This window comes from Rousettus aegyptiacus, unplaced genomic scaffold (assembly GCF_014176215.1).
Source record: "Rousettus aegyptiacus isolate mRouAeg1 unplaced genomic scaffold, mRouAeg1.p scaffold_m13_p_3, whole genome shotgun sequence".
Lineage (NCBI taxonomy): Eukaryota > Metazoa > Chordata > Mammalia > Chiroptera > Pteropodidae > Rousettus > Rousettus aegyptiacus.
In genome coordinates, this window is record NW_023416306.1 from 72,291,047 (window position 1) to 72,316,542 (window position 25,496).

At 40.6% G+C, this 25,496-nt stretch overlaps 1 protein-coding gene across 11 annotated transcripts in view; it reads right to left on the reverse strand.

The window, feature by feature from the left end:
* The window catches only part of AOPEP (aminopeptidase O (putative)), a 311,009-nt gene that overhangs the window by 227,432 nt on the left and 58,081 nt on the right, over positions 1–25,496 (reverse strand). For all 11 annotated transcript variants that reach the window (XR_004956306.1, XM_036239159.1, XM_016159455.2 and 8 more), the window contains one exon: positions 23,377–23,622. Coding sequence is in view for 10 of the 11 variants with exons in the window: in XM_036239159.1 (XP_036095052.1) it covers positions 23,377–23,622 (246 nt within the window). In the remaining variant the exon portion in view is untranslated. The remainder of the gene's footprint in view (positions 1–23,376; positions 23,623–25,496) is intronic.

Consider the following 25,496-nt stretch of genomic DNA (forward strand, 5'->3'; position numbering starts at 1 on the left):
CAAGGGACACTATCAAGAAAGTGAGAAGACAACAAACCCACAGAATAGGAAAAATAAACACTGATCATAGCATCTGCCCCCATAATCCTATAAAAGTATTCTGCGGCACCAACTGCAGAACCACCGCCTGTTCATCCCTCCTTTTCTTGCTTTCTGTCTCTGATCCTTTCTTTTCCATTCCTTCTCATCTTCTTTCTTTTCTCTTTGTTCCCACTCTGTTTCTCCTTTTTCTTATTCTATGTCTAGGGGATGTCATTTATATTTTTATTTTTTTAAATGAAATTCTGACTTTTTGTTTCATTTTTTTTTTTAAAATGTCACCAGGGAATTTGTTTGGGCTAAAGAACCTGAGTGCCACAGAGTCCTTACTATACCACAGGTTGCCTGCTTCTATATACTTTGCCAAGGCTTATGGACAGACGCACACAAAGTAGGCCTTTGATCCTGAAAACCTAGGGATACCACTGGGATGAGGATAAATATTTATCTCTATTTGCTTTTTTCTATTGGGGCCTGGTTTCTGGCTTGCTCAATGTCCTATTTGGCCAAAACCCAGCCAGGTCAGGAAAAGATCACTCCATAGTTTCAGCCTTGAAAACATGCAGGGAAAGCCTCCAAACAGTTCCCATATGAATTTTAAAAGGGTCATCTGAGTACACTATGATTGTAAGGAAATATGTAGAGAGAAAAGACATCTCTGCCCCCATGCTAAGTTAGAAAGAAAACTAATTATAGAATATTCTTTTATGAATTTCTTCCCATATCTTTACCTACCTAAAGATAGGACACATTCTAGAATGTTCTAGGAGGGTTGAAATAGCTATCTGGTAGCTGCAGTGGACAAAGAAGTAAAGGGTTGGAGGTCTCACAGAGTATAGTTTTCAAAACCTAGTTTTGCTATGCATGTGCCAAGCCTCATTTTCCTAATCTGTAAAACCGGGATAATTAAACCCTACTTTACAGAGTTGTGGAAAAGATTTATACAGATGTTACATACGTAAAGCACCAGGCATCGTTCCTAGGACACAGGAGGAGCATGTCAATTTTGGTAGAAATACTAGGTATATCCTGCTATTTTTCTACTGATGGCTCTAAGATTCTGGAGCTTCAGGTCACTGTACTCCTTGATCCTAAACTGAAAGCCACAGAAAAAAAGGCAGTTTGTTCTCTGACTCTAAAATGGAGACCTGCTTTTGAAAAGAGGGTACATGCTCATCTTTTCCACAAACGAAACTCATTATTCAATGGAAAGCAAAAGCCAGCTGTTAGCTCCACTGGGCATGCTGTGTGTAGGAAAGAGACAACAAGCGGATTCTCTACTCCTGCAGAGATGAACAATAGCTTCTGCAAACAGCTTGGCCAGGTCTGTAGCTCTCGCTGTTGCCATCACCACCATGACTACCATCATCACTGTCACTTCCCTGACTTCTAATGTTGGTACTGCCATGGCAACCACGGTGGCCATCACCACCTCTGCTAGTAACATCATTGGCATCATTACCACCACCAATACGCCTTTTCTCCTTCTCCCATCATAACCACCATTACTATCATTATCGTCACATGGCATCAATCAAGACTCTGGCTGCTATAGAAAGAATAGCTAAAGGTAAACTTGATTAGCATGAAGCCTTAAAGATTCTATTTGGAGAACTTCTGAATCATCTGTGCAAACTGTGTCACACCCATCTCTCAGCAGATATAAAAATGGTCCTGCCTTTGAGAAAAAAAAAAATAATGGCGTAGATGATACAGGCTTTGTTCATCCCTCTTGTGACCAAATCAAAGTCATGACAGAAACAGAGTAAACAGCAAGGAAGGTCTTCTGAAATCTAGATGAACAGAAGCACTACGACTAGGGAGAGAAATTATTAATCAACCAGCAATAGTAGAAGGTAGAAGGGGCCAAAGACGCAAACCCGGTCCCGAGCAGTTGAGTGGGACAGAGGCTGCAGCAGTGGCTGCAGCAGCGGCAGATGCCTCTTAAAAGGGCTGAGTCCACGAGCGGACTTTTTCTGTGATGGACCTGATCATTCTAAGCACAAGCACCGGGTCAGCTGCTGGGGTCGAGGGGGCACCAGGGACTTACAGGGGGACACTGAGTTGTCAAAATGAGGGCCAGAGGTAAGGATCTCTCCTGCACAGAAGTGTCCGCAGTATATGTTGTTCCTCTGTTGAGCCTTCCCCACTCCCAGTGTGTGAGCATAGGCGCTGCCATAGCTGAGACGTCATCACACTGGATAACAGAGGTCACTCCACCAAGAGGATTCCCTGAAACCCTGCCTCCCCCAACTCATGGCCCCACTCAAGCCACATCCAGGTGTATCCTCGGCAAGTCAGGTGCTCCTTGCTGAGCATTGCCTAGACTCACACTGGTAGCAACTGAACTCGGTTTCTGATGTGGCCTTTTGAGGCAATTATAAGCACAGCACTGTGGATTGCTTGCTGAATCTTAACAGGTGGCCCTGGAGGGGCACAGGCTGGGGCTAAACTCCTGCAGCTAAACTTCTCTCAGGAATGTGCCACTGGACACCTACTATACAAATCCACACTAAAAGGACATGGAGACTTAGGAGCTTTGCTTAGTACATAGAAACGGACACAGAAAGTCAGCCAAGATGGGAAGACAAAGAAGTAGAAACCATATGAGAGAAGAGAACAGAGATCCAGGAATAATGGAGTCAAGCAATCTAACAGATACAGAGTTCAAAATACTAGTTATAAAGATGCTCAATGAATTTAAGGGAATGTAGATGAATTTAGTGAGAACTTTAACAAAGAGATAAAAATCATAAAAATGGAAAAGGGACCCAGTCAGAAATGAAGAACACATTATCTGAGATGAGTATATTAGATGGAATAAACAGAATGGATAAAGAAGAAGATCAAATCACTGATATAGGGGTTGGGGAGGCCAAGGACATTCAATGCAAGAAAAAATAGCAAAGACTATAATAATAATTTAAGGACCCTATGGGACACTATTAAATGTAAAAATATCTGTGTCATAGGAGTACCAGAAGGAAAACAAGATACTGAAGAGCTATTTGAGGAAATAATGTTGGAAAACTTCCCTCACTTGGTGAAGGAAATAGACATACACCCCCAGGAACCTCAGAGAATCCTAAAAAACAGGAACCCAAAGAGGCCCACACCAAGACACATCATAATTAAAATGCCAAAGTTTATATACACAGAGAGAATTCTAAAAGCAGCAAGAGAAAATCAGTTACTTACAAGGGAGCACCCAGCTGATGCTCCCTTGAGACTGGCAGCTGATTTCTCAAAAGAAACTATGCAGGACAGAGGGGCTTGGCACAAAATATTCAATGTGATGAAAACCCAGGATCTACAACCAAGAATACTGTATCCAGCAAGGCTATCATTTAGAGTCAAAGGGCAGATAAAGAGCTTCCCAGACAAAAATAAGCTAAAGAAATTCATCACCACAAAGCCGCTATTACAGGAAATGTTGGAGGAACTTCTTTAAGAAGAAAAAACATGTATCAAAATCATGAATAAAAAATGATAATAACTACATATCTATCAACATGTACTTCAAATATAAAAGAATTAAGTGCCCCGACCAAAGGATACAGTGGCTGAATGGATAAGAAAACAAGACCCCTATATGTGCTGCCTACAAGAGACTCACTTCAGATTGAAAGATACACACAGACTAAAAGGAAAGGGATGGAAAAAGATACTGCCTTGATGGACCTCGAGGGTACTGCGCTGAATAAAATGAGTTGAATAGAGAAAGACAAATATCATGTGGTTTCATGTATATGTAGAATCTATAGAACAAAATAAACAACAACAACAAAAGTGGAAGTAAACTTATAGATACAGAGGATAATTTGAGGGCTACTAGATGGGAGGAGGATTGGGGGGACGGCAGAAAAAAAGGGCTAAGAGGTTAATTGCAGAAAAGATATGGAGATGTACAGTGTAGCATGAGGAAGATGGTTAATGTAATAAATATGTAAGGGGGAAAAGAGTACTAGATTTAGTGGAATGAGTTATGTGACTCTCTGATCACTATGCTGTACAACTGAAACTGGTATATTTCTGTATGCCAACTATAATTGAAAAAAATTCATTGAATTATACAATGTAAATATGAGCAACATTGTCTATTATGTTTCAATAAAGCAGGAAAAGAAAAAAAAGGCACAAACAAAAAAAATCTTTTTCTTTCCTTTTAAGTCATTAAAAAAAAAAAAAAAGGCCCCGCCTAAAGCCACTTGCTGTGACAAATGCCACAGAACTGCAGCAAGACCTGTGGAAAGGCAAACTCCCTCCTCCCCTTCCCCATCCCACGTGGGACTCAGCAAGGGCTGGGAAAAGTCTCCCAAGGTTCCCAGGCGGGTCTCTAACATGGCTTTTTACCTGGGCTACTTATTGTATCCCAACATACAGGGCCCAGAAGGTTAGGGCTGAGTGGGATAAGTGACTAACCATGGCCTTGTAACCGGAAGGGCTGTCCATACTTTTTTCTGCCAGGAAGAGGCTGCTGTGCACACCTTAGCCAGGAGTTTTGTTACAATGAACTTGGAACCCACCGACGAAACTGCTTTGCCAGCAGTCCTATGGGAGGCTCATGTCTTGGGAAAATAAGGGGGACATTTATGAGTGCCCAGCCTGTCGCCATGAGGTAACTGAAACAATATCCTTTTGAAATAGCTTTCACAGAGATTTTGCTATATTTTCCTTTGAAGACATAAATAATACCTAATAACCCTGTCCACATTTTTTTAAATGGATCACAAGTTCTTTTTTTTATAAAAAAGCTATTTTTATTTCTTTGCATCCTTGTAACTTAACAGCTATAAACAGCTAAACTGAATTTTTAATTGTCCTTTTTAAAAGACTTTTAAAAATGTAAAGGTTATCCCTAGGTTGACACTGCATATGCCAGGTCTGTAGCTAGAAGCAAATTTTTATAGCTGGTTATAAACCCCTGAAATATGAGTTTGTATTGGAGAAGCTGAAGCAACCTTAACTCTAACTATGCCAATAGGCGCCAATTTAATTACAGTCCCAGAATTGAATAAAACAGTCTCTCTTCTACAGTATCATCACAAAGAACCCCATTAACTCTCCAATTACTAAATGAGGAAACAACATTCTCTAGAACCCAAGCCAAGGAAAAAAGAACAGTGCATGTTCCAACTTAAAACCTTGAAACTGGGCTTCAAAGTTAGTCTGCATAAGGAGGCGCTCCCCTGCACAGTAATGTTTACTTCACTTATTTAAAATAACTGAGTGTCTTTGCCAAGGCTCACATAAGACTATTTGTTTAACAAATAAAGATGTGTGTTTCCTGGAGTGTTTCTAATTGGGATCTGAGATCCCACCTCCTAAGAAATTCTGGGTCTGGATACCTCCCACATGATGCCTTTGACAATGTGGAGATCCCATATTGAGGGGAGTGGAAGGTCTGGTGTTCATAAAGGAGCCTGCACATGGCAAAAACTCTGGAACAAATGGTTTGTCTCCCACCAACACATCCATCACTCTTTCAACAGGAAAGAAAACTGGGGAAGGTCAAACCAATATCCAGTAGGATTTGTAAATTGAGCTATTCAGTAGGCAAGCAAACTTTAAAAATAGTAACTTGGGGGAGGCCAATTTCCCTCGGCCCCTTCATTCTCTCATTCCTTCCTCCCCAATCGGCCGTGCTCCCCCTGCTGTCGTTGCAACAGCAGTTAAACAGCCCTGTTTTCAAAGCCACACTAACATCTTGGGAAACGCCAGGGCAGAATCAAAGATTCTTTGGCTGGGCGTGTAATATAAAACTTGAAGTTGTTCCTGTTAAATAAAAACAGCCATGATAATTTTGGTGCCATTGAAAACACAGGAAAATGCTGTTGCCAAATGGAAAAGGGGGAGAAAATAGCTCACCAAATGGGAAGCAGTTGTATTTTCAAGACTTTGAGAAGGGTATTACAAGAACTAGAGAGCAAAATTGAAAGAGGAAAAAGAAATGTAAAAGGATGGCTGTTTTCTCTATTTAATTATTTTCTTCCATCAAGGTAAAGGAATGCATCCATAATTCCCTCAAGGAAATGTGGAATTCAAGTCTCAGGGGTTTCATTCTCTTGCACTGTAGATAACCAGCCACCTTCTTGCTCAAGCCATGAGCCCCTGATTCCACCCGTCTATGAATGCTCTCAATAACATACTCCCGTGTTTTACAGATTAACTGAGCTAGGCAGCAACCAGAAAAAAATAATCTATACTCAAGATTCCATTTTGAGCTGAATTTTGACAAATGGTTGGAAGAGCAAAACAGGGGCAAACACTGTTTATATTCTGGCTCCACCTAAAAGTGAAGCCAGTGGCGTGTCCTGGTACCTCTGGGTTCTTAAGTACAGTAGACGCCAAGCTATACTTGCAATGATTGATATAGGCACAAGTGATAAGCAGGTGACCATCCTCAGCTGATTTTAACACCTCTGGGCAAGAAATGAGAAAAGGAGAGGAAAGGAAAGGAAAGCTAAAAGACTGAAGATTCTTTTTTAGAGGATTAATGAGGTTCTAGAACACTGATTTTTGTTGTTGTTGTTGTTCTTGCTATTCTTAAAAAATGTGTTATGAGAAATTTTTTTTACTTTAATTTTAATTTTGAGGAAACAGTAATGGTTATTATTATATTTTATTGTTATTATATTTTATTATTATTATAACGATTCCTGTCTTACTCGTCCCTGCTTAAACTGGTGTCCATACACTAGGGAAATCACATTAGATATCTTTGGCAAAAAGTGAAATTACTTTCACTGCCACTACTATTCCTATATTCATTCTTTCCATCGCTTTATAAATAGTAACTGAATGTCATCTACATGCCTGGTACTGTGTAGTATGCTGGTTCTGATACAATTCAATATCAGGTGAATATCTTCATAGATGATGTTTTTTCATTCCAAAGGCATGGCTTCCATAAAATGATATTTTGGCAGTGTCCCAGATTCTCAATGAGAGCAACGACTATACAATAACTCTGGTCTTGAAACAATATCCAAGTTAGAGTTCCCTGGTTCTGAAGTTACTGTGAAATTCTGGTGAATTCTCCAAATTTGAATAAATAGATAGCACCTAAAAATTCAGTCACTGAACAGCTAACACTATTGCTCCCTCTATACCTCCTTCCATTCAGTCTGCCACGGAAAGTCAAGGGAGGGCCAGTTAAGTATGGGGGATGACATCGGAGAGGGCACTGGACACCTAGGACTCCCTGGCGGGGAGGGGGTGGGACTTAGCAGTTAAGAGACCTCATTAGATCCTCCAGGGAATCAAGCTAAGAGGAGTTAACAGCCTCTTAAAGGGCTGAATGATAATTCACTGAAAATCAAAGAACTTAGAAAAGTGGTTAAATAAGATGAATTTCCAGGAACACATGCAGACCAGTTTGAAGTAAGGAATGACTAACCGTGTGTTAATAAAGTAGTAAAAAGGAGCAGTAATGATCTTTAAATGGAAAGCAAGTCAGCTGCCCAGCACAGTTAAGAGTTAAATATAAGAATCTGGGACTAGTGAATGAAATCATGGCACCAGAGAGAAGTTGTTTTGATTACAGGCTTCATAGTCAGAGACGGGTATTGAGGTTCAGCTGTGTCACTTGGAAGACAGGCAAGACACAGACCTACTTTTTTCTCAGTTTCTTCATCTACAAAATGCCAGTTATAATAGCCTCTACCCTGTACAGGTTGTAATGCTTAGATGAGACAACATATGAAATGTCATCAGCACAATGCTGTGCCTGCGGTTAAGAGCTCCATAAATGGATCCTAAATTCACCATGAAGACACCTTTGCAGCTTCCTGTGCCTGGTTTTGGACTTTTCAACTTCTAAGTGATGAAGAAAACTAGAAAGTGACCCAGAAAAAAGCAAATGAGGTGATTAAAGAAAAGGAAAATAAAAACTATGAAGAGGAACTCAAAACTATTGGGATTAATCTAGCCTAGAAAAGCAAAAGCTGGAAGGTTTATTAACAAAGCAAATAAGCAATAAGGCACCCATTATTCAGCTATTCTGCTGCTAGAGTTAAGCCACGAGAGAAGGTATATTGTTGAAGCCACAAGGAGCAAAGGTTAGCTATAAAAAAGAACTTATAATTTTCTCTTTATGAAGAGTCATTTCCCTTGGCCTTAGAGACCAGACAAGCACAAGTTTATTTCCCATTAAATCAGGTATCCATTAGAAGCACAAGAAAAATGACTCTCCAGTTGCTGCTTCAGCTTCCAACAAGATCACAACATCCTTAAAGGGGTGCAAGGGTCCTTCTCGATGGGAATGGTGACACAAATGACCAGCAGCTCCCCTCACTGCACTCCCTGAGCCTCTCAGCCCTTCTGTGATGGTACTTTTTGTCTGTTCCCTTAAGTAATGACTGCCCTGACAAATCAGTGTGGGGATCACTGTATTCTGTGTATATCTATAGGAAATAACTACCAGGGAAGTCAACAGGCTGAATGCGTGTGTGTGTGTGTGTGTGTGTGTGTGTGTTTGCACAAACAGTGCAGGGGCCTAGGGCTTATATAATTTTGTACCCACTAAAATAACTGCCCTTTAGGGATTAAAAAATAATAATTTGCCATGCTAATAAAAACATTTTTGTCCATTGCTTGCCTCCTATGGATGTCACCGAAAAAGATTATTCTGGCCAACATGAAACCATAATGGGGTAGCAGCCTAGGCTCTGCCTATTATTTAAAATTGAGTTTTGGGTGATATGCTCTAGAATTATGGGGAGGGGTGGCATATGGACGGACATTCAACTGAACTTTAAAAAATGTTTCAGCAACTCTGCCACAATTCAACCAATTCCTTGAGGAGCCTGGAAATTCCAACACATTTGGTTGTTTCCATAACCCACTACTTTCCACTTCCCTTTCTGGCATTTCATTCCATTTTTTCTCTATTCAGATCACGCTTGGCCTTCTGCCCAAGTCTGAAGAGTAAAACCATTAAAAATCTCTGTCTTCTCAACATCCTCCTACTTAAAAAAAGAGACGGCATTAGCCTTCCCCTTTGTTTTTTTCTCAATGTGGTTAAAGAATATTTTCCTCTTTCCGCCTTCCAATTTTCTGATTTGAAACCTACACAGTGGGGTTATTTTGTAAGACTGATTGCTGGCCTTTTGGCCTGTGCCCAGCACAGACTCTTGCCTGTCTCTGAAGTAAATGTTCTGCTCCTAGAAGCCCAGATGTAGGTCTCCACACCAGCTAGTACCATTTACTCAACACCAGGGTGCAATGCAAATAAATAAAACTGGCAGTTCAAATTGTATAAATAATATCTAGTTTTCTTAACCATAAAAAGAAATAGCATTTCTTAATGCTATTTAAAAATGACATATGTAAGGGTTCATTTAAAAAAAAAAAAAAAAAAGATTCCCTTTAAACTTCCAATGTTACTGACAATAGGATGAACATAACTTTACAGTTGTTGAAATTGACAAAATCTGAAGAAAAACAACATCAGAAAACTACCGAAAATGGGATCATCATGATTTCCACTAGGCTCACTAACGAGGACTTGGGACTAAATAAGCAGGAACTCCACAATGACATGTTAGGTTTGGGGTGAGAAACTAATTCTTATTTTTATCCCTGCTTTACTGTATTCTTCCAAGTATTAGTGAACCACACAAAAGAGAAATTTCATGTGGTTCCACCTATGCTTACAGCACAAGTGGGGGACAAAGAAGATGCAGACACATTCCTACTTCTTACCACACAGAAGGTATAGTAACAGAATCTCTGTGCATTTATTGACTCTTTAAAATGCTCCAAGTACTCAATGCATTTTTGTCTACAACTGTAAAATACTGAGAAAAACTTAAAGATCCGTATTTTAGAAAAATAAACTGAGAACATCCATAAGATAGCATACCATGCAACTAAATAAAAAAGATGAGAAAACTTTTTAAGGCCTAATAACAGAAAGAAATCCAGGACATAACATTCAGTGATAAAAGCACAGTGTAAACAAGGATGTGTGTTCTGCCTTCTTTTATTTAAGAAAAGGAAGGGGAGATGATAATCTATATAGTCTTATCGATTATTTATTATTGCATCCACAACAAGACACAAAGAGGATTATAGAAAAAAGTTAATATAAGTACCTAAGGAATGAGAGGAATGGTGTAGATGGGAACAGGAGTGGGGAACAAAAATAGAAAACAATTTCGCTAAAAAAGCTTACTATTCTTTAGTAAGTTTGCCCTTGCTTAGCTCAAACCATGTCTTTTAAGGTTGATTCTTTTGCAAAAGTATCTTCAATCATTCCTATTCTGGCCTAAAGTATTATCTAAACCAACACAGGCAGGTATTATTTACAAAATGCTGTGTGTGCTTCTGGGAGAGGGATCTTGGGAAGGCAGCTGAGCGGGGCTGGTATTCAAAAGAGAGCAAGCAGCTCAGGAGGTCACCCTGACCTGACGCTCTTCTCACCTTCTCCATCCTGGCCTTCCTTCTGACTCAGAGCCTCTCTGGCTCCGCTTGGAAGTGGCAAGTGTGGTGACACAAGGTTCTTTTGGAAGTTTCCATCACGCAGTCACGCAGTTCTTTTAAGCACAAGATAATGCCTCTGATACCACTGAGAACAGACCAGAGACAGCTGCTTTGGGAGTGAACAGGGCTCAATTTCTGAATCAAAAGTGATGGGAAAAGAGATCAAGGATACAGAGCTGTGGCCAACTGGTCGACTCAGAGCCCCGAAGATGCTCAGACAGTCCAGCTGAATCCAGGCATGATCCCAAATCACTGGAAAATCAAGATTCCTTTTCATTTGTTAGAAGATATGAAAAAGGAACTAAAAAGTGCATTTCACTTAAACCAAAAATGCCCAGTGGTTTTATTCTGCTGCCTCCTTCAGCACTTTGAGCGGGTGGAGTTAACATGTAAACTACTAAAGTTCAAGCTACATCCTTGAAGGAAGACCTAACGAGAATATAGATGCTACTCTAAAATGCTCCTTCAGAGCATATAGAAATTCCATTTGTACAGTTTGAGTGATCTAGACTCAACTCATTATAACAAATCATTCATGTTTTTACACTGCCATAGTAACTTATCACACCTATTTTTATTTTTTTCCTGAAGCTACTATTTCAGAGAATCATGGACATTCTGGGTTGGTAGGGATCTTCTAATGGGAAACAAATCTTAGGTATTTTTTTGACCCACAAAACTACCAAATTTCTCTAAGCCTATTGAAGCAAGGGACCAATATTTGCCTAGGGCTTACTATGTACTAGGCGTCATCTTACATGTGATCTTATCTAATGCATACAAGAGTCCTGCCTGGAGTGAGTGAGCAATCCTAGCTATTTTACAAATGAGAAATTGGGCAGGGGTTCACAGTGGTCAACGGCACTGCTGGACTGGCACCAGTCTTCCTGACTCTAGTCTATGTTCACTTTCCATCACTTCACATAGAGTCCTGAGGGGCAGAAGGATAAACGTGGACTCTGAAGAAGCACGTAATAACAGCACGGTGGTTCAAAAGGCTAGCCAAGGAGAAATAAATGAAACGAGACGAGAAGCTTGGTTGCCTGGGGCTTGCACTTGCTTAGCTCACAACCCATATGTGGGTCTACAGGTTTCTACTTCTCAGCTCATGCAAACAACCCATCATTAGGCTCCACTTGCCCTATGCCTCAGAGGCCGAGAGTCACAGAAGCCTCGGCCCTGATCCAGGCTGTCAGCACCTGCTGGGACTCATCACCCCACAAGATGAACTACTTGGCTGAGCAGAAAGCAGAGCGTGCCCTGCTCTGGTTGGAAAATCATGGGAGGGGCTGGGCAGGGAGGCCTCTCTGAGTAGCATAACTCCAGGTCTCAGACAGATGGGGAGAGCCAAGATAGGGCTTGTCTTGAAAAAAAGCTGTGGGAGCCTGTGACAGAAAGGGAGCTTGTTTGTGAGGCTCAAATGAGAGAAAAAAATATCTGAGGACATTCCGCAGGCTGTGGAGAGTTAAAGTCAGGTAGCATTGTCAGTAAGGAATTTGAAGTCTGGAAGGAAAATGATTCAGAGTTGCTCAAAGCCACTGACCCCTTTTTGCGATCCTAAGGTCTAATAATGCTTTTGTCTGTAGAAGCAAAAAAGTAGCCCTTGTCAATTAGTGAGGGCTCTGGGTTGTAAATGACAGAAACCAAACTCGACCTGCTTGGACCAAATAGAGCCCTAATTTGAAGGCTTACAGATTGATGGAAGGGCAGGGGCACACAGTGCATGCCATTTCTCACCCACATTTCTGCTTCTCTTACATTCTCTGAGACCAGGTTCCTCCCAGTCATTGGAAACTTGGTCCAGACACTCTCATACCATACATCTCTCAGCCTCTTCTCCTATTAGTTCCTACTGGGAAATCCCTGGGAGGGACTTGTGCCAAAGTTAAGTAATAAGATGGGAATACAGAGGTGCCCCTAGGGCACGGGGGATGAGGAGTAAGCGGTTTGTGTTCCCTGGAGGGAGACAGTATGATGCACTTCCATGGCCTAGGGAGGTTCCTGGGGCCTGAAGAGGATGGCTTGATAAATACTGGTCCTCTTCTCAGATCCTGAGTCAGATCTTATATAGTTATATAGAGGACCAGTCACAGATGTGACTTTCAGCCATCTCCATGAGCTGACTAAAAGGTGGAACACATTGCTGGTAGTGGCCATGTTGGAGAGGGAAATACCTAGATCTGGGCCTATTTCTTTCAGACTTCGGAGGAGGTATTACTGAACGATAAGGTGTACATTTGGTCTTGAGAACAAGCACCCTCTCTCTCTTCTCTACCTTTAGAAACGTAGTACAGAGTTCCTTCAACAACTTGGGGCCTTAGACATAGAAGCCAAGTAAGAGGAGTTCCTTGGGTAAAGAGCCATCATCTGTATTTTCAAATAACTTGAAACTATCCAAGCACTGGTAGGCAGGAGGCTGAATCCAATGGGCTCCTTTCATTTGTCCCCTTACTCGCCTCATCCCAACTTTAGGGTACCAGCTTGTATAGCCTTGGAAGTCAGGGGAGAGACTCAAAGTTTAAAAACATAAAATTCAAACAGATGCAACAGAGGTGACCTAGATCACATAGGATAAGTCGGAATCATTCCTAAAGAGGTCTTCCTGAACAATATTCAAGCTGAGGTGGTGCCTCCTTGCCCAGGGGACCTGGAGACCAGAACAGGAACAAGGGCTGGGGTGGAGGGTAGCAGGCTTTCTGGGTCCAATTTCCTATGGTGGCCTGGGGCCTGGGGCCTGGACCCCCTACCAGGCAGTGTGCCCTGCTGAGCTCTGAGGACCATAATCTTCTGATTGCTTGCAGCTCTGCAAGGGGATATCAAAGCCAGGAAGAAATGGTTTGAAGCCAAACAGAGGGGGTAACAGAGCAAGGGAGGCTGATTGGGGTGGAGGGAGAATGGACGGGATGTGGGGAGGGCCTGGGGCTGTAAGGGTTAGGCCAAGGGCGAAGAGAAATCAGAATTAAATGAAAACAGCGTTTGTAGCTGGGCCCCACTAAGTAGAGTCCTGCCATGCATGTATTAACCCTCTATCCTTGAGAACAAAATCCAGAGACCTGGTGCCTGCCTGCTGGGACACATAAAGCTAAGGGGATATAATATCTTCCAGGTGGGTGTGCCCAGAAGCACACAAAGGTGCTTGACAGGTCATTTAAAACTGACTGTCAAGGTCAAAACAACACCACCTGCAGGTACAACTGAAAAGTCTTCTATCCCTCACTGTGGGTTCCCCGTTGCTGTTTGTTTTAAACCAAAGCCCAATTTGAGCAGCAGATCAGCCTGATGACTGTACAGACAAATGTATATGCAACTTATCAGCCTGCAAATGGAGCTATCTGGAGGCTAAAACAAGGGGTAGAGGGAACAAGTTAGCTGCTAATTCTGACTGGGCAAGAGGTGGAGGTCCGAGCCATAACTGCCTGATTGAAAGAAGGTCTTCACTAAAGGAGCATGCTTCTGATGAGGTATTTGGAAATGCTGTTTCGCACGGATGGTGCATAGAGCAGAGGCAATTATTAGGAAAGAAGGGTGTCCTTGCTCTTGAGATCTTTTATTTTGCAATTAACGAGGGGTAAGAGAGGCCCTTTTTGAACCTTCTGCTTGAAGGCCTAAAATTTAAATGCCTACTGCTACCCAGGTGCAGTAAGAGTACAAGAAAATCGTAGGCTTATGATCTAACTAGCTCAAACATCAAAAAGAAAATACATGTGCATGTAAATTGCTGAACAAAATTGAATCACGTCCACCCTTGTTCAAAATAAAAATTCTGACTCAATTAAATCAAGACTGCTAGGACTCTAAGATACTCCGCAGGCAATTCTAAATCAGCCCCTTACTTGTTCAGAGAAAAGAAAAACTAGGCCAGGGAGGCCCACTGACTAACCTGGGTTCTTTGCCTGTGACCGGCCAGAAACCAGGCACACACCTTTCTTATGGTAGTGGACAAGCAGGGAGCATCACCAGGTTGCTTTCCTGCCACCCTCCTTCCTCAGTCTGACATTCTCATCTGAGAGAAGACGGCGGGGTACAGAGCATTCCAGAAGATACTTACTTCCAGAGATGCTCATGCAGTCCCCACCAAACACACACTACCCTCTAACACCTGCAGTAGAGTAGAATCATCTGGTGGACAGGCATGTTAACATTCCAGGTGCCAAGATCCTACCCCAACCCTCTGAATTACAGTCTCCACGGCGGGGCTGGGGCAGTTGCAGGGATCTCAGGACACAAGCCAATCCACCGGGGTGCAGAGAGAAAGGACAGCATTTCCTTCTGTAATTGTTTTTCCTTTGTCTTTTAAAATTTCTATTTTTGTGTTTATTTTATAGTGTCCCTAACATATTAATACTGTACTAAATATATATAACTTATAAGTAAATATATATGTGTGTGTGTGTGTGTGTGTTGTGTATATATATATATATATACGTGTGTATATATATACACATACATACAGAAGGGGTGACTATTCAAAAAGAGATGTGTAATTAGAAAATGTGGGGCCTCCTGCATTAAATTGTGAGGACATCTTCCTCACTGAGATAAAAGCAAGGCCCTTGCCCAGTGCCTAACACATGGCAGGTCCTCAACTACAGAATGAAAGCCGGATTCTGTAGCCAGTTCTACAATGAACTCCAGGATACTTCTGAACGAAATCATTTCCCAAAGTATGTTTTGAAGGGATGGATTCTTGGGGACTACAAAGGTCCCATCAAATATGTACCATATTTGGGGGATCTCTAGGCACAGCATTTGGGGGAACACCGCATTTTCTGGCCCTGTCTTTGAGATGTACATATATACCAGGATATTAAGTCAAGATAATAAGGATATTAAAGGCTTTCTTAGATGCCCTCCAGTAAAGACTTCCTTTTAACTTTGTTTAATCTACTCATTTCCTAAACTAATTAGCCCACAGTTCCTTTTCCCACATTATTAACATTCCACAAAACTAGTCTTCCCTGGAACCTACTGTAAAAAACTCTGATTTAGGCTAAAGGTCTCATATTTCCTTGTAGTCACAGAATCATCAGCATTCATCACACCTGTCAGTCACTAGGTATCTATTGGACAAATTCTTGACTTTGCCCATCCATCCCTTTCCAACTACCAGCTTTCAATAGGATGTTCAGAAATTGCGCATGCATGATGAAAGCCAGAAACTGCGGCTGACTCATTCTGAAAGTAGGTTCTCAGGGTCTAATAGGACACCAATTCAAAAACTAGGATCTACCAACCACAGTCCCTACAACTCACCAAGCTGGCCTCTTACAAACAAAGACCCACTGGTGGGTCGCCAGGCTCACAAGAGCATCCCCTCCTCCTTGTCCATCCCAAGGCTTGCCTGGGGAGCCCAAGGATCATTCGGACAATCCTGAAATGAAATTCTAAGGTTTCCATTTCATGATTAGAGGAGGTGGTTATTTTCAGCAAGCTAACTGTGAAGATGAAGGGCAGATTTGGCATTCTAGCTTCCTGGAACAAGGTCTAGACTTTCTGAGCAGTCGCCTCTATAAACAGCATGGTTAGTTAACCAAGAAATATAATATGTTCTACTCCAAGCTCCACTCAGGTTAAATCAGGGTTGACTTTTGCATTGTACATACAAATCCCATAAAGTAATCCATTTTTAAAAAGTAATCCATTTTTAAAGGAATGTTTCTATACAACTTTGGCCTCTTCAAGTGAACACTTTTTTAAATAATAAAATAAAATTAAAAAGGTTGCTTAGACAGTCTTCCAATTATATTTTAGTGGTGGGATAAAGCCACAAGACAATGTCTACCCATCTTATGCAAATGAGCCTCTTTGGCTCAGATGTCAGAGAGTTCCAGGTACATACTGGCTGTAATACAACAGAGGGAATATTCCCTCTGAGCAAAGCTGGTCATACGTTGTGCCTTGCTCGAGGACTGTTTCTGGACTTGGTGTTCTCTCTAAAAATCAGTCTAGCCTTAAAAAAATACATACATAGCTCCATGCCCCCAAGCATGGATAATACATCCAGAGCCAGTAGCATTTGCTCATTCATACCATTTGTAGTGGTCTGAGGAGTGAAAACCTGCAAGACTGAGACTATTCTAACATGGCAACTTGGCACACTAAATTTGATTGTTATTTTTCACCCAGGAAGTGTGTATGCTCTATTCAGCAATAATTCTTCCAAAGAGAATTAGTGGGAAGACAGAGGCGGATAAAACTTTACTTTGCAATGGAAAAATGGAAAGGTAGTGATGACTGGCCATCTTAAGCGCAAGGGCTGGAAGACATTAGGGCCCTATGATGACATCGAGAGAGAGAGAAGATTAGAAATGTAGGTACAGGGATGATTGCTTCAGGAAGGTCTTTCAAAGGCCTGACAAATTCTCCTGAAGGACGGCCCCTTCAGTGTTCTCTGAAGGTAGAGCTGCCAGTCTATGTGTATAGAGAACAGTTCAAAGAAAACAAAACACTTAAGTGTAATCTTTCAGAGGGTGAGGAATCATGGCGTAATGATGATAAAATACTCTTCTGGATCTGACAAGCATCACAGATGTTTGATGGTAAGAAGATTCTGACTGAGCCAAAAGCTTTAAGTTCACGCTGCCTGTTTGTTCTAACAGAAGAGAGTCAGCCTGGCTCCCACATACTTCTGTGATCCAGGAATTTGCCTCGTATCCAGATTCTATGGCTGCCTCAAAATGAGCCCACAGTGAGCTCTGATGTTTAAGTAGACTCCATGACACTATGACTCACATGGAGAGGCCTTGAAGCAAACATACACTTCATAGAGGGTTACAGATAAGTCTTGCCTAAGTCTGAAACCCCAGGCTCTGCGAGCCATCTCAGAATGAGACCCTTTTACTTCTCTCTCTGACTTTCCAGCTCTAAGTAAGTGACTTGGGGACATTATCTATCCTCCTGCATCTGTACCGTAAAGAATGGAGTGCACACATACATTCTCACTAACTGCCTCGGTACAAATGGGCATTGTCAAGACTAACCAAATAATCATGGCCAAGGGTTTCAGAGTTCTAGAAGAACATCACTTTGTAAATACAAGACCTTATTTCAAGGAAGAAAAATGAAAGAACCAGAACACATTCAGAAGGGAAATTCCTTCTCTATAAGAGAGAAGGGAAACAAAGTCAATTTTCTCAAAAAGAAAAATAAAAATGGAAATTAACACAAAGAAAGCAACAAAAGGGATGTGTGAGGGGGTATAAGCCACCTCTGTGACATTGCGAATCACCACCATTTCTGTTTGCACATTGCTACAGCAACGGCAGGAGTGTCGGTAAACAAAGCATTAAAATTTTACAGAAAAAAAAAAAGATGGTATAAGCTGCTTTCTATTATTCGCGTCCACCTGTTTGAAAAAGCAGAGAAGAGTTATGCTGGAAAACGGGAAAGAAATGCCCTTCAACATATTTTTAAAAGTAATCCATGCGGAAAGAAATTTGAGAATTTATTCAAGTCTCGGAAAAAACAACAATCATCACAAAGGAACAAAACCTACACACAGACCCCCAAATCCTGAGCACATCAGAGAGCAGAAGAGCTTGCAGCCTTGGTGAACAGAAAGGTGCACTAATTTACAGCTCAAATCAGATTCCCGAAGGAAAGAATCACTGGTTGCATCCTGCCTTGAAACTGTGGGGTCGCATATCCTGAAATTTAAAGGATTGTTTAAAAGTATGGTGGTTTGTTTTGGGGATCAAAAAATTCAAGTAGAAGCTAACAAAGAACAAGCAAAGAAAAATTCCCAAAGCTGTGAAACCTTGCTATTTAAGATAATGACAGAAATTTATGACTGCTTCCTTCCCGGCAGAAAGAAGCACAATTAGAAGGCCGCAAACAAGAGGTCCTTTGTCCCAGCATGTTATGTTTTGCTGATTCTATTACACATTGGCTGGGAGATAAGAATAAACAGGACAACACCCTGTCTAATGCCAGGAGGAGGGGAGGAGGGAAAGCTGGTTATGTTCATTCTTGGGCATGTATGTGCACACCATTTATTTGCAAATTGAGGTACTTAAGAAAACTGTGCATGCAATAGTTAGGAACTGCTATAAGCATTCAGAAGCCTTTTATTGCACAATCAAATCTTTTAAGAATAAGCCATGTGTAATAGGGAGCTTTATAGTTTTTCTCTGCTGTGAAGTGCATTGAAGATTTTTAAGTAATTGACGATTATTTCTCTATGCTCTTCATCAATCCTATTTTTGTTCAATCTTTTGAAAGCTTAAAAATTAAGATAAGCAAATATATGAACTCAGCATCCCTCCCTGTGACCTACTGTGTCAAAAAAGCTTGCAAGAAATCAAGCAACAGCTGCTGGGGAAAGGAAACGTGGTGACTTGTCCCTTCTCCACAAAGAGAGAGTTGCCCGTCTGAGTGCCAGGTGCTCTAATGTCCTTGCAATGGAGAATCCCGCTGGAGAACAGCAGCTGCTAAGCCAAATCAGCTTCTAACCACTCTGTCACAAGATTGTATAGCACTGTTGGTCCTTAGAAAACTGAGAAAAGATTTGACCTTTCTTCCAAGTCCTCCCCATAACACCTGACTGCCTGGAACCATCAATCCCTACTCCACCTCTGCCATTTCTCTGCAGCTCCCACCCACTCTTCCTCATACTGGTGTGCAGGTAGCTCAGGTGACCAAAGTCTTGAAGGACTATGGAATCTCCCACTCCAAAAATGAGTTTAAGGAGGGGGTAAAGGAAAGCTATTCTAAAAGCTCGGTGCCCCCCAGCTACATTGGACTTCTTTCTGTTCCTCCAGTCCATTATAATGGTTCCCATTTTGGGGCCTTTGGACTTGAACTTTCTCAGCCTGGGTTGCTTTTCCACCAGACTGTCACAAGGCTGTTCCTTCCTATTCTCTAGTCTCATTGCAAATATCACTCTTTGGCTCCCCATCCAAATGCTACCTATCTCAAGAAACTCAATCACTTATTTGGTTTTATTTTCTTCATAGCACACCTCTTATTTGTTTTTAATGTACACTATTTTCTTCCCTGATGAGAATGTCAGTTCCATGTGGACAGAGACCTCATCAATCTTGTTCACTCTTGTAGGCTCAGCATCTCAAATCCTACCTGGGACATAATATGTGCTTAATAGACATTTATTACAAGAATGAATAAATAAACAATGAACAGATGAACAAGACAACCCAGAACAGAACTGGTGACAAAAAGGTCAAAGCGGAATCTGTTACCTATCATCAACTATACTACTGCTATGTTGTTTGTGTGTTCGTTTGTTTGTTTTTCCAAATTTCCCAGTGGGACCAGGGCTGAAGCTACATATAAGTGGTAGAGTTGGGAAACAGAGCCATAGAAGACATGGTCTTTTTATTCAGAGTTCTAAGCATAAAACCACTCTGAAATGATTTGTTGGATATTCTTAAAATTCAAATAGAAGAGAGAAAAAAAGAATGTATTTGGATGTCAGCAAGACAGTTCTGCCAACCTAATTATGCCCCGTGACATGTAATTGTAAACTGCTGAAAGACAAATGATGAAGCAAAGCATTTATTATAAACGCATTCAGAGGTAAGACTGAGGTGTTAATTTTTAAGCAACTGTCATAAATCTGGTTCCAGGATATTATTCCATTAACATTATTATTATTATAACAAAGAGTGTAAACATGATGATGGGCTCCTTTCATGTATTTCTCAATACTTAGGAAATTAGGCTTACTAGTCAATCCCTAGCTGAGACACCTGAGAAAATACTAAGACACAATGAAAATGGTGGAACACTAATTATACTAACATGGAGAGAGCTGCTCTATACATTGGAAATTCATTTAAAATGTATTCAAATCTTCGTATAGACATCACATTACAAAATTCAAGAAATGTACACTCCATAGCTCCTTATATGGCAGATTCGGCCTCCATGGAAGGCAAAAATAAAACAAAGAGCACATATTTAATAAATGAGAAAAGCATGGGAATAGAACTTTCAACAGTGTTTTAAAGATAAACTGGTGATTTTTCTCAGAATCATAAGAGAATGAAAGCATCTCTTTCCTGGCACAGTGATTCGGAAAAGGGTTGGAGGGAAGCATTGATACAAAACAGGTCCTATTACAGTAATAAGTGACAAAAATCATTAAGTGTAATATTGCTACATATTCTAGTTAGTTATGTGTGAACGGGATTCTAAATTCTAAAATGATGTTTGTGATTATTTACCTTCTTACAAAATGATTTGTCATTTTCATACATTTAAGTTGTAAAATGTGCTTCTTTCCCACTTCAGTGAAATATCAGAATTAGGTTCAAAAACAGACTAAGAGAGAGTTTTCAGATCATTCACACGACCCATAACATGTAATAATTAAAATACAGTGCAACCATTATAGATATTATACACAATTTTAAAAACTCGTTAAAATGGTTATTATAATAATTTATCTATTTTAGTTCATGTGGGAATGTTTATGTCATTTACCAAAAATGAATGCTAAAATGGTATAAAATGGTATTCATTATGATTAAGACCTAATTACTAAAGAAGTTCAGAGGTATGGAATTTATAATCTTGCGTACATGTTTATAAAATGTGGACTCAGGGAAAGAGCCATTTAATTTACCAAGAAAGCCTTTGATCTTCAGTGCATAACAAAAGGGCAATGGCAAGTTTCGGTGTGGCGGTCTTTCTGGATGGCTCCTACTGGCCTTGGGATTTCTTTATTCCTGTTTAGGGCACAGGGTTGACCTGCAAGACTGTCATTTTTGTTCCACCTTTGCTTTACAGAGCCGCGAGCAAAGCCTTGACCGTAAATAAGGCAGCAGGGCCCCAGGAGCCAACTGAGTCATAAACCCCACTCAGTCACATGTGGCTCAAGGTGTTGGGATCCCAAGAGAGTCATGCCAAGCAAGTGGAATCAATTTAGGTCAGAGTCGGGAAAAACAGAGTACCTCCCCTACCCCCCACTGGCAGTGGCAGATACCACAATCCCCTCTCCACAGCTCAAATACAGGGAATAGTAACTAAGCCCAGGAAAATATGTAGGCCAGGGCTGACTATTTCCACGGTCTAAAAAGAAAGAAAAAAGAATGAGAAAAAATGATATTTGACAACCAACCACAAATTTTAAATGTACGGTTCTCCTGTTTTTAAGCATAAAAGAAGTCTTGTTGCTGCTAAGTAATTATCGTCGTCACATTTTTTGACATTTGTGCTCAGTACCATTTGGCCTTAGGGTACTTAGGCTTATTGCTTTAAAAACACAGAGTTAAGCATGTTTAAATCACTTTAAATGTCTCAAAAAGCAGCAGACACACGGCCTACCTGCTTGGGCATGCAAACTTGAAAAGAGAAGCTTTATAGAGTAGTCTGTAGGTTAACAGATTCTGATTTTGGCAGACTGATGTAAGGAAGGAGCTATAGAAAATAAAGTCCTCTGTAGAAAAATACTCTATCTTTGGCTCCCTCAGGTCAGAACTTGGAATTGTTAGCAAACATGCCCTGAAAAACTACAACTCTCATAAAGTGCTAAAAACTCCCAAATAAATATGGCCCTTCGAAACTGTACAAATGAGAAACATTTAATGAACGACCCTTTCTTCACCAATAATTCTGCTTAAATTAAGTCCAGCAGACTCTTCAAAGGGACCAAAGAAGACCCCTTGTTAGGACAAATTCTATATATAGACATCCAAGACAATTATATGATGCATGTAACCAAATATATATAATTATCCTAGTTTCAACATTCCCATTATCTTCATAAATATAGGATAAAAATCAGACCAAATGACTTTCTCAGACCTCCTCAAGGATTAAGACTAGCCAGCCAGCTTTTAAAAAGTATACATATGTAGTAAAGATCAAAAGCAAATGTTCTGGTCAGTTCTTTTCTACTCATGGGTTTTACTAAGAATGTGTGCAGTTTTCAGGGAAAACACCACAAATGACAGCTGTTCAAAAGCATGGAAATTAATTGGCAGCAGGAATTTCCTTGACTAATAGGGAAAAACTTAAAGTCACATGTTTTGATGAGCTTATTTTTCCCATCCTTAGTCAAGCATATTCACTGTTAATGATTAAGATTTTCAAATAGAAATATAACTAAGTAAAATCCTGATACATAACCAAGTAAAATGCTGAGTGAAACACACCTACCTATTGCTAAATGAACAATGGTATTAATAAATAAGTTTTTGGTGTAAATAATATACAGGGAAAGGTTCAACTTGCAGGTCCTGATTCTTCTATAGGAAATAAACTGAGACAACAATAAGAATAATGTATTTCCTATATTAAAAATTAGTAGCAAGACAAGTACCTCTCTCCCCCTACCTCACCCTCAGTAAGCCATCTGTTTTGAGCTGTTTTTCTAGCCCTGGTGATGGATTTACACTGATTCATCCACAGTCTCTCTGACAGAGGGGCTCTCAAGTCACTGCCCTTGTGACCAATAGTGAGAATGGATGAGACAGCTGGTCAGGATTAGGTGAGTGGCCTATGGCCATGGAACCTAGTTGTATCACCCTGTCCAGAGCTATGACCTTGGGCTCATTAGCATTATGCTTTCACCACCTCAGCTAACCAGTCACTAATCAGCCACAATCCAACATACATCACTCTGGGAGTACAACGTGTTCTCAAGCCTAGCAACAATGTAATTTTATTTTTAAGATTGCTGAAGTGAGCCTAAAATAACCAAAAGCTCATGCATGGTGGAGTCTATGCACAAACCATTCCTCAAGGCAACAACGAGATGTCCAAGCATGAGCAAACATGGCCTCTCCATCCTAATCAAATGACAGCTCTGACAGAGCTCAGAGAAAGTAAGAAATAGTTAAAGGATTTCTGAAGCATATTCTCTCCAAATGCCACAATGGAACAACATACCTGGCCATCCCCAGACTTGGAAAGTTGGCAGGGACGATAAGTACATCCAGCCTGGAGAACGGGTGTGTTCCCAAGACAGAGTGCGCTGCTGAGAGACAAGGAGGGATCAGCCGCAGAAGGGTCTCTTGGCAGGCACCTTTGAGGCACATTGGGGCAAAGACTCGATGAGGAATGATCTCCTGGGTGGTGGCAGAAGCATTCTGGAAGCGGCAGGGGTATTCCACATGGCCACAAACACCAATACACCTGGGAACAACACAAAATAAATAGCTGCATCTGATAGTAAATCAAGTTTATTCTTCTTCCCATGAAGGGGAGGAACGCTCACAGACATGGACAACTTCTAAGAGATAGCGGTTCAGTTTGATTTCTTTGTTTGTCTGTTTCTAAGTAGTTGTGAAAAATTATAGGTCAAAATACTTACTGTTTTGCTGAGTTAACCGAGTAGTTTCAATTTAAGCTAAATGAAAGCAGTAAAATCTTATTTTAGAATAAACAGGAGGAAAAAGCCCCCAAACACGAAATAACAAAACCAAAAAGAAAAAGAAAAAAGAAAAGAAAAGGAAAAAGAAAAACAACAACATTTTCTGCTCTCAGAAATGTGCTTTCAGGTATCACCATGTGAAAAATCCTCTCCAAATTAGTAACGATTCAGAAAGAAAGCAATGGCGCAACCAAAATAAAGATACCATCTTGGAATTTCCTAGAATAAAAGATGTGCACTCAAGCAGAGAACAATGAACCAAATTACAGAACAGGTTCCAACTTTTCAAAAGAATACAATCCATTCTACTGATAAGTAATCTAGGTGTTGTGCTGTTAAGGAATACAGAGGTACTTTTGATACAATATTTTCCCCAGTCAACTTTCAATACAAATTTAACTGAATTAACCTTTTAAGGAAACAGATTAGAGGCCAGCCCGCACCTTCTGACCACTGTCAGTTATCCTGTCAAAGGTGGAGCTGGAAAAGAATTCCTAAAATCTGACTCACAGGCCTCAAGAGAACTTATCTACCCAAAGAAACCAACATCAAAGGGAACCCTATTTTTTTCACCTGTTAACACATCCTTTATTCAAACACAATGGAAAGTCCCTCTACTTTTAATTTACTAATTATAATTCTAACTATAGGGACTTATTAGATTTACAGTGAATATTGAAAACAATTAAAATACAGATATGTCCCAATATGGGCAGACTGCAACAATAATGCCTCTCCAAATTCCTAAAATGCCTTTCGCCCACCCAAAACCAGGACTACCCAAGGAGATCCCTACCACTGTGGAGATAAGCCTTACCCCCCACCGGTGTGGTACACACAACACAGCTTCCAGCGCCCACAATATTTTGCCACAGTTGAGGGTAAAAATAATAGGTGAAGACCCTTAAATACTGCTGCCAGGATAAGGTGACAGGAAGAAAAAAATTATTGACATTGAAAGCTAGCCAAAGTCCCTGGATTGATAACCTTGCTTTTGGAAAAAGTGAGTAAGGGTGTCTGTCGATAAACATGTAACCAAAAAGGTTGTAATGTCCACCTAATGACTAATATTGTGCTGATCCAGCAATTGTAATCAAAGGTCCCATGAAGTTAAAAGTGCCATTTATTGAAATTACCACCACAATACATTTTCCTAATGTATTTACACAGGTATATAATGTGCTATAGTAATTTAAGCATGTACTCTCTATTGAAAAGCTTTCAGCACATGTAATGGAAAACTTGGAGGTGAAGAGGCATATTCAGGACAAAGTTGGGGCATAAGTTTAAATTCTATCTATCAAAGGCACGATTTTGCAGAGGCATTCCACTGGCCTATCTAGAAATACATCATGCAGCAAGACTCTTTTTGCAGCCAAGAATCCCAAAATTTAGAGAATAGTTTGGGGTAGCCAAAGATATATCATAACAGCCAATTTGTTCAAGAGAAAAAGTGAGTTAAATTCTCTCTGGATATGAATGGCACTAGCCAAGATAACAAAGGTTTTTCCAATTGGGTATATTAGCACTGTTTTCAAAATCAATGCCCCAGAAAAAAATGCAGGATTTTAAGGCAATCAAATTATAAGTAAGTGAGACCATTAAGTCTCCGAATAAAAATGGAAAAGACATCAGG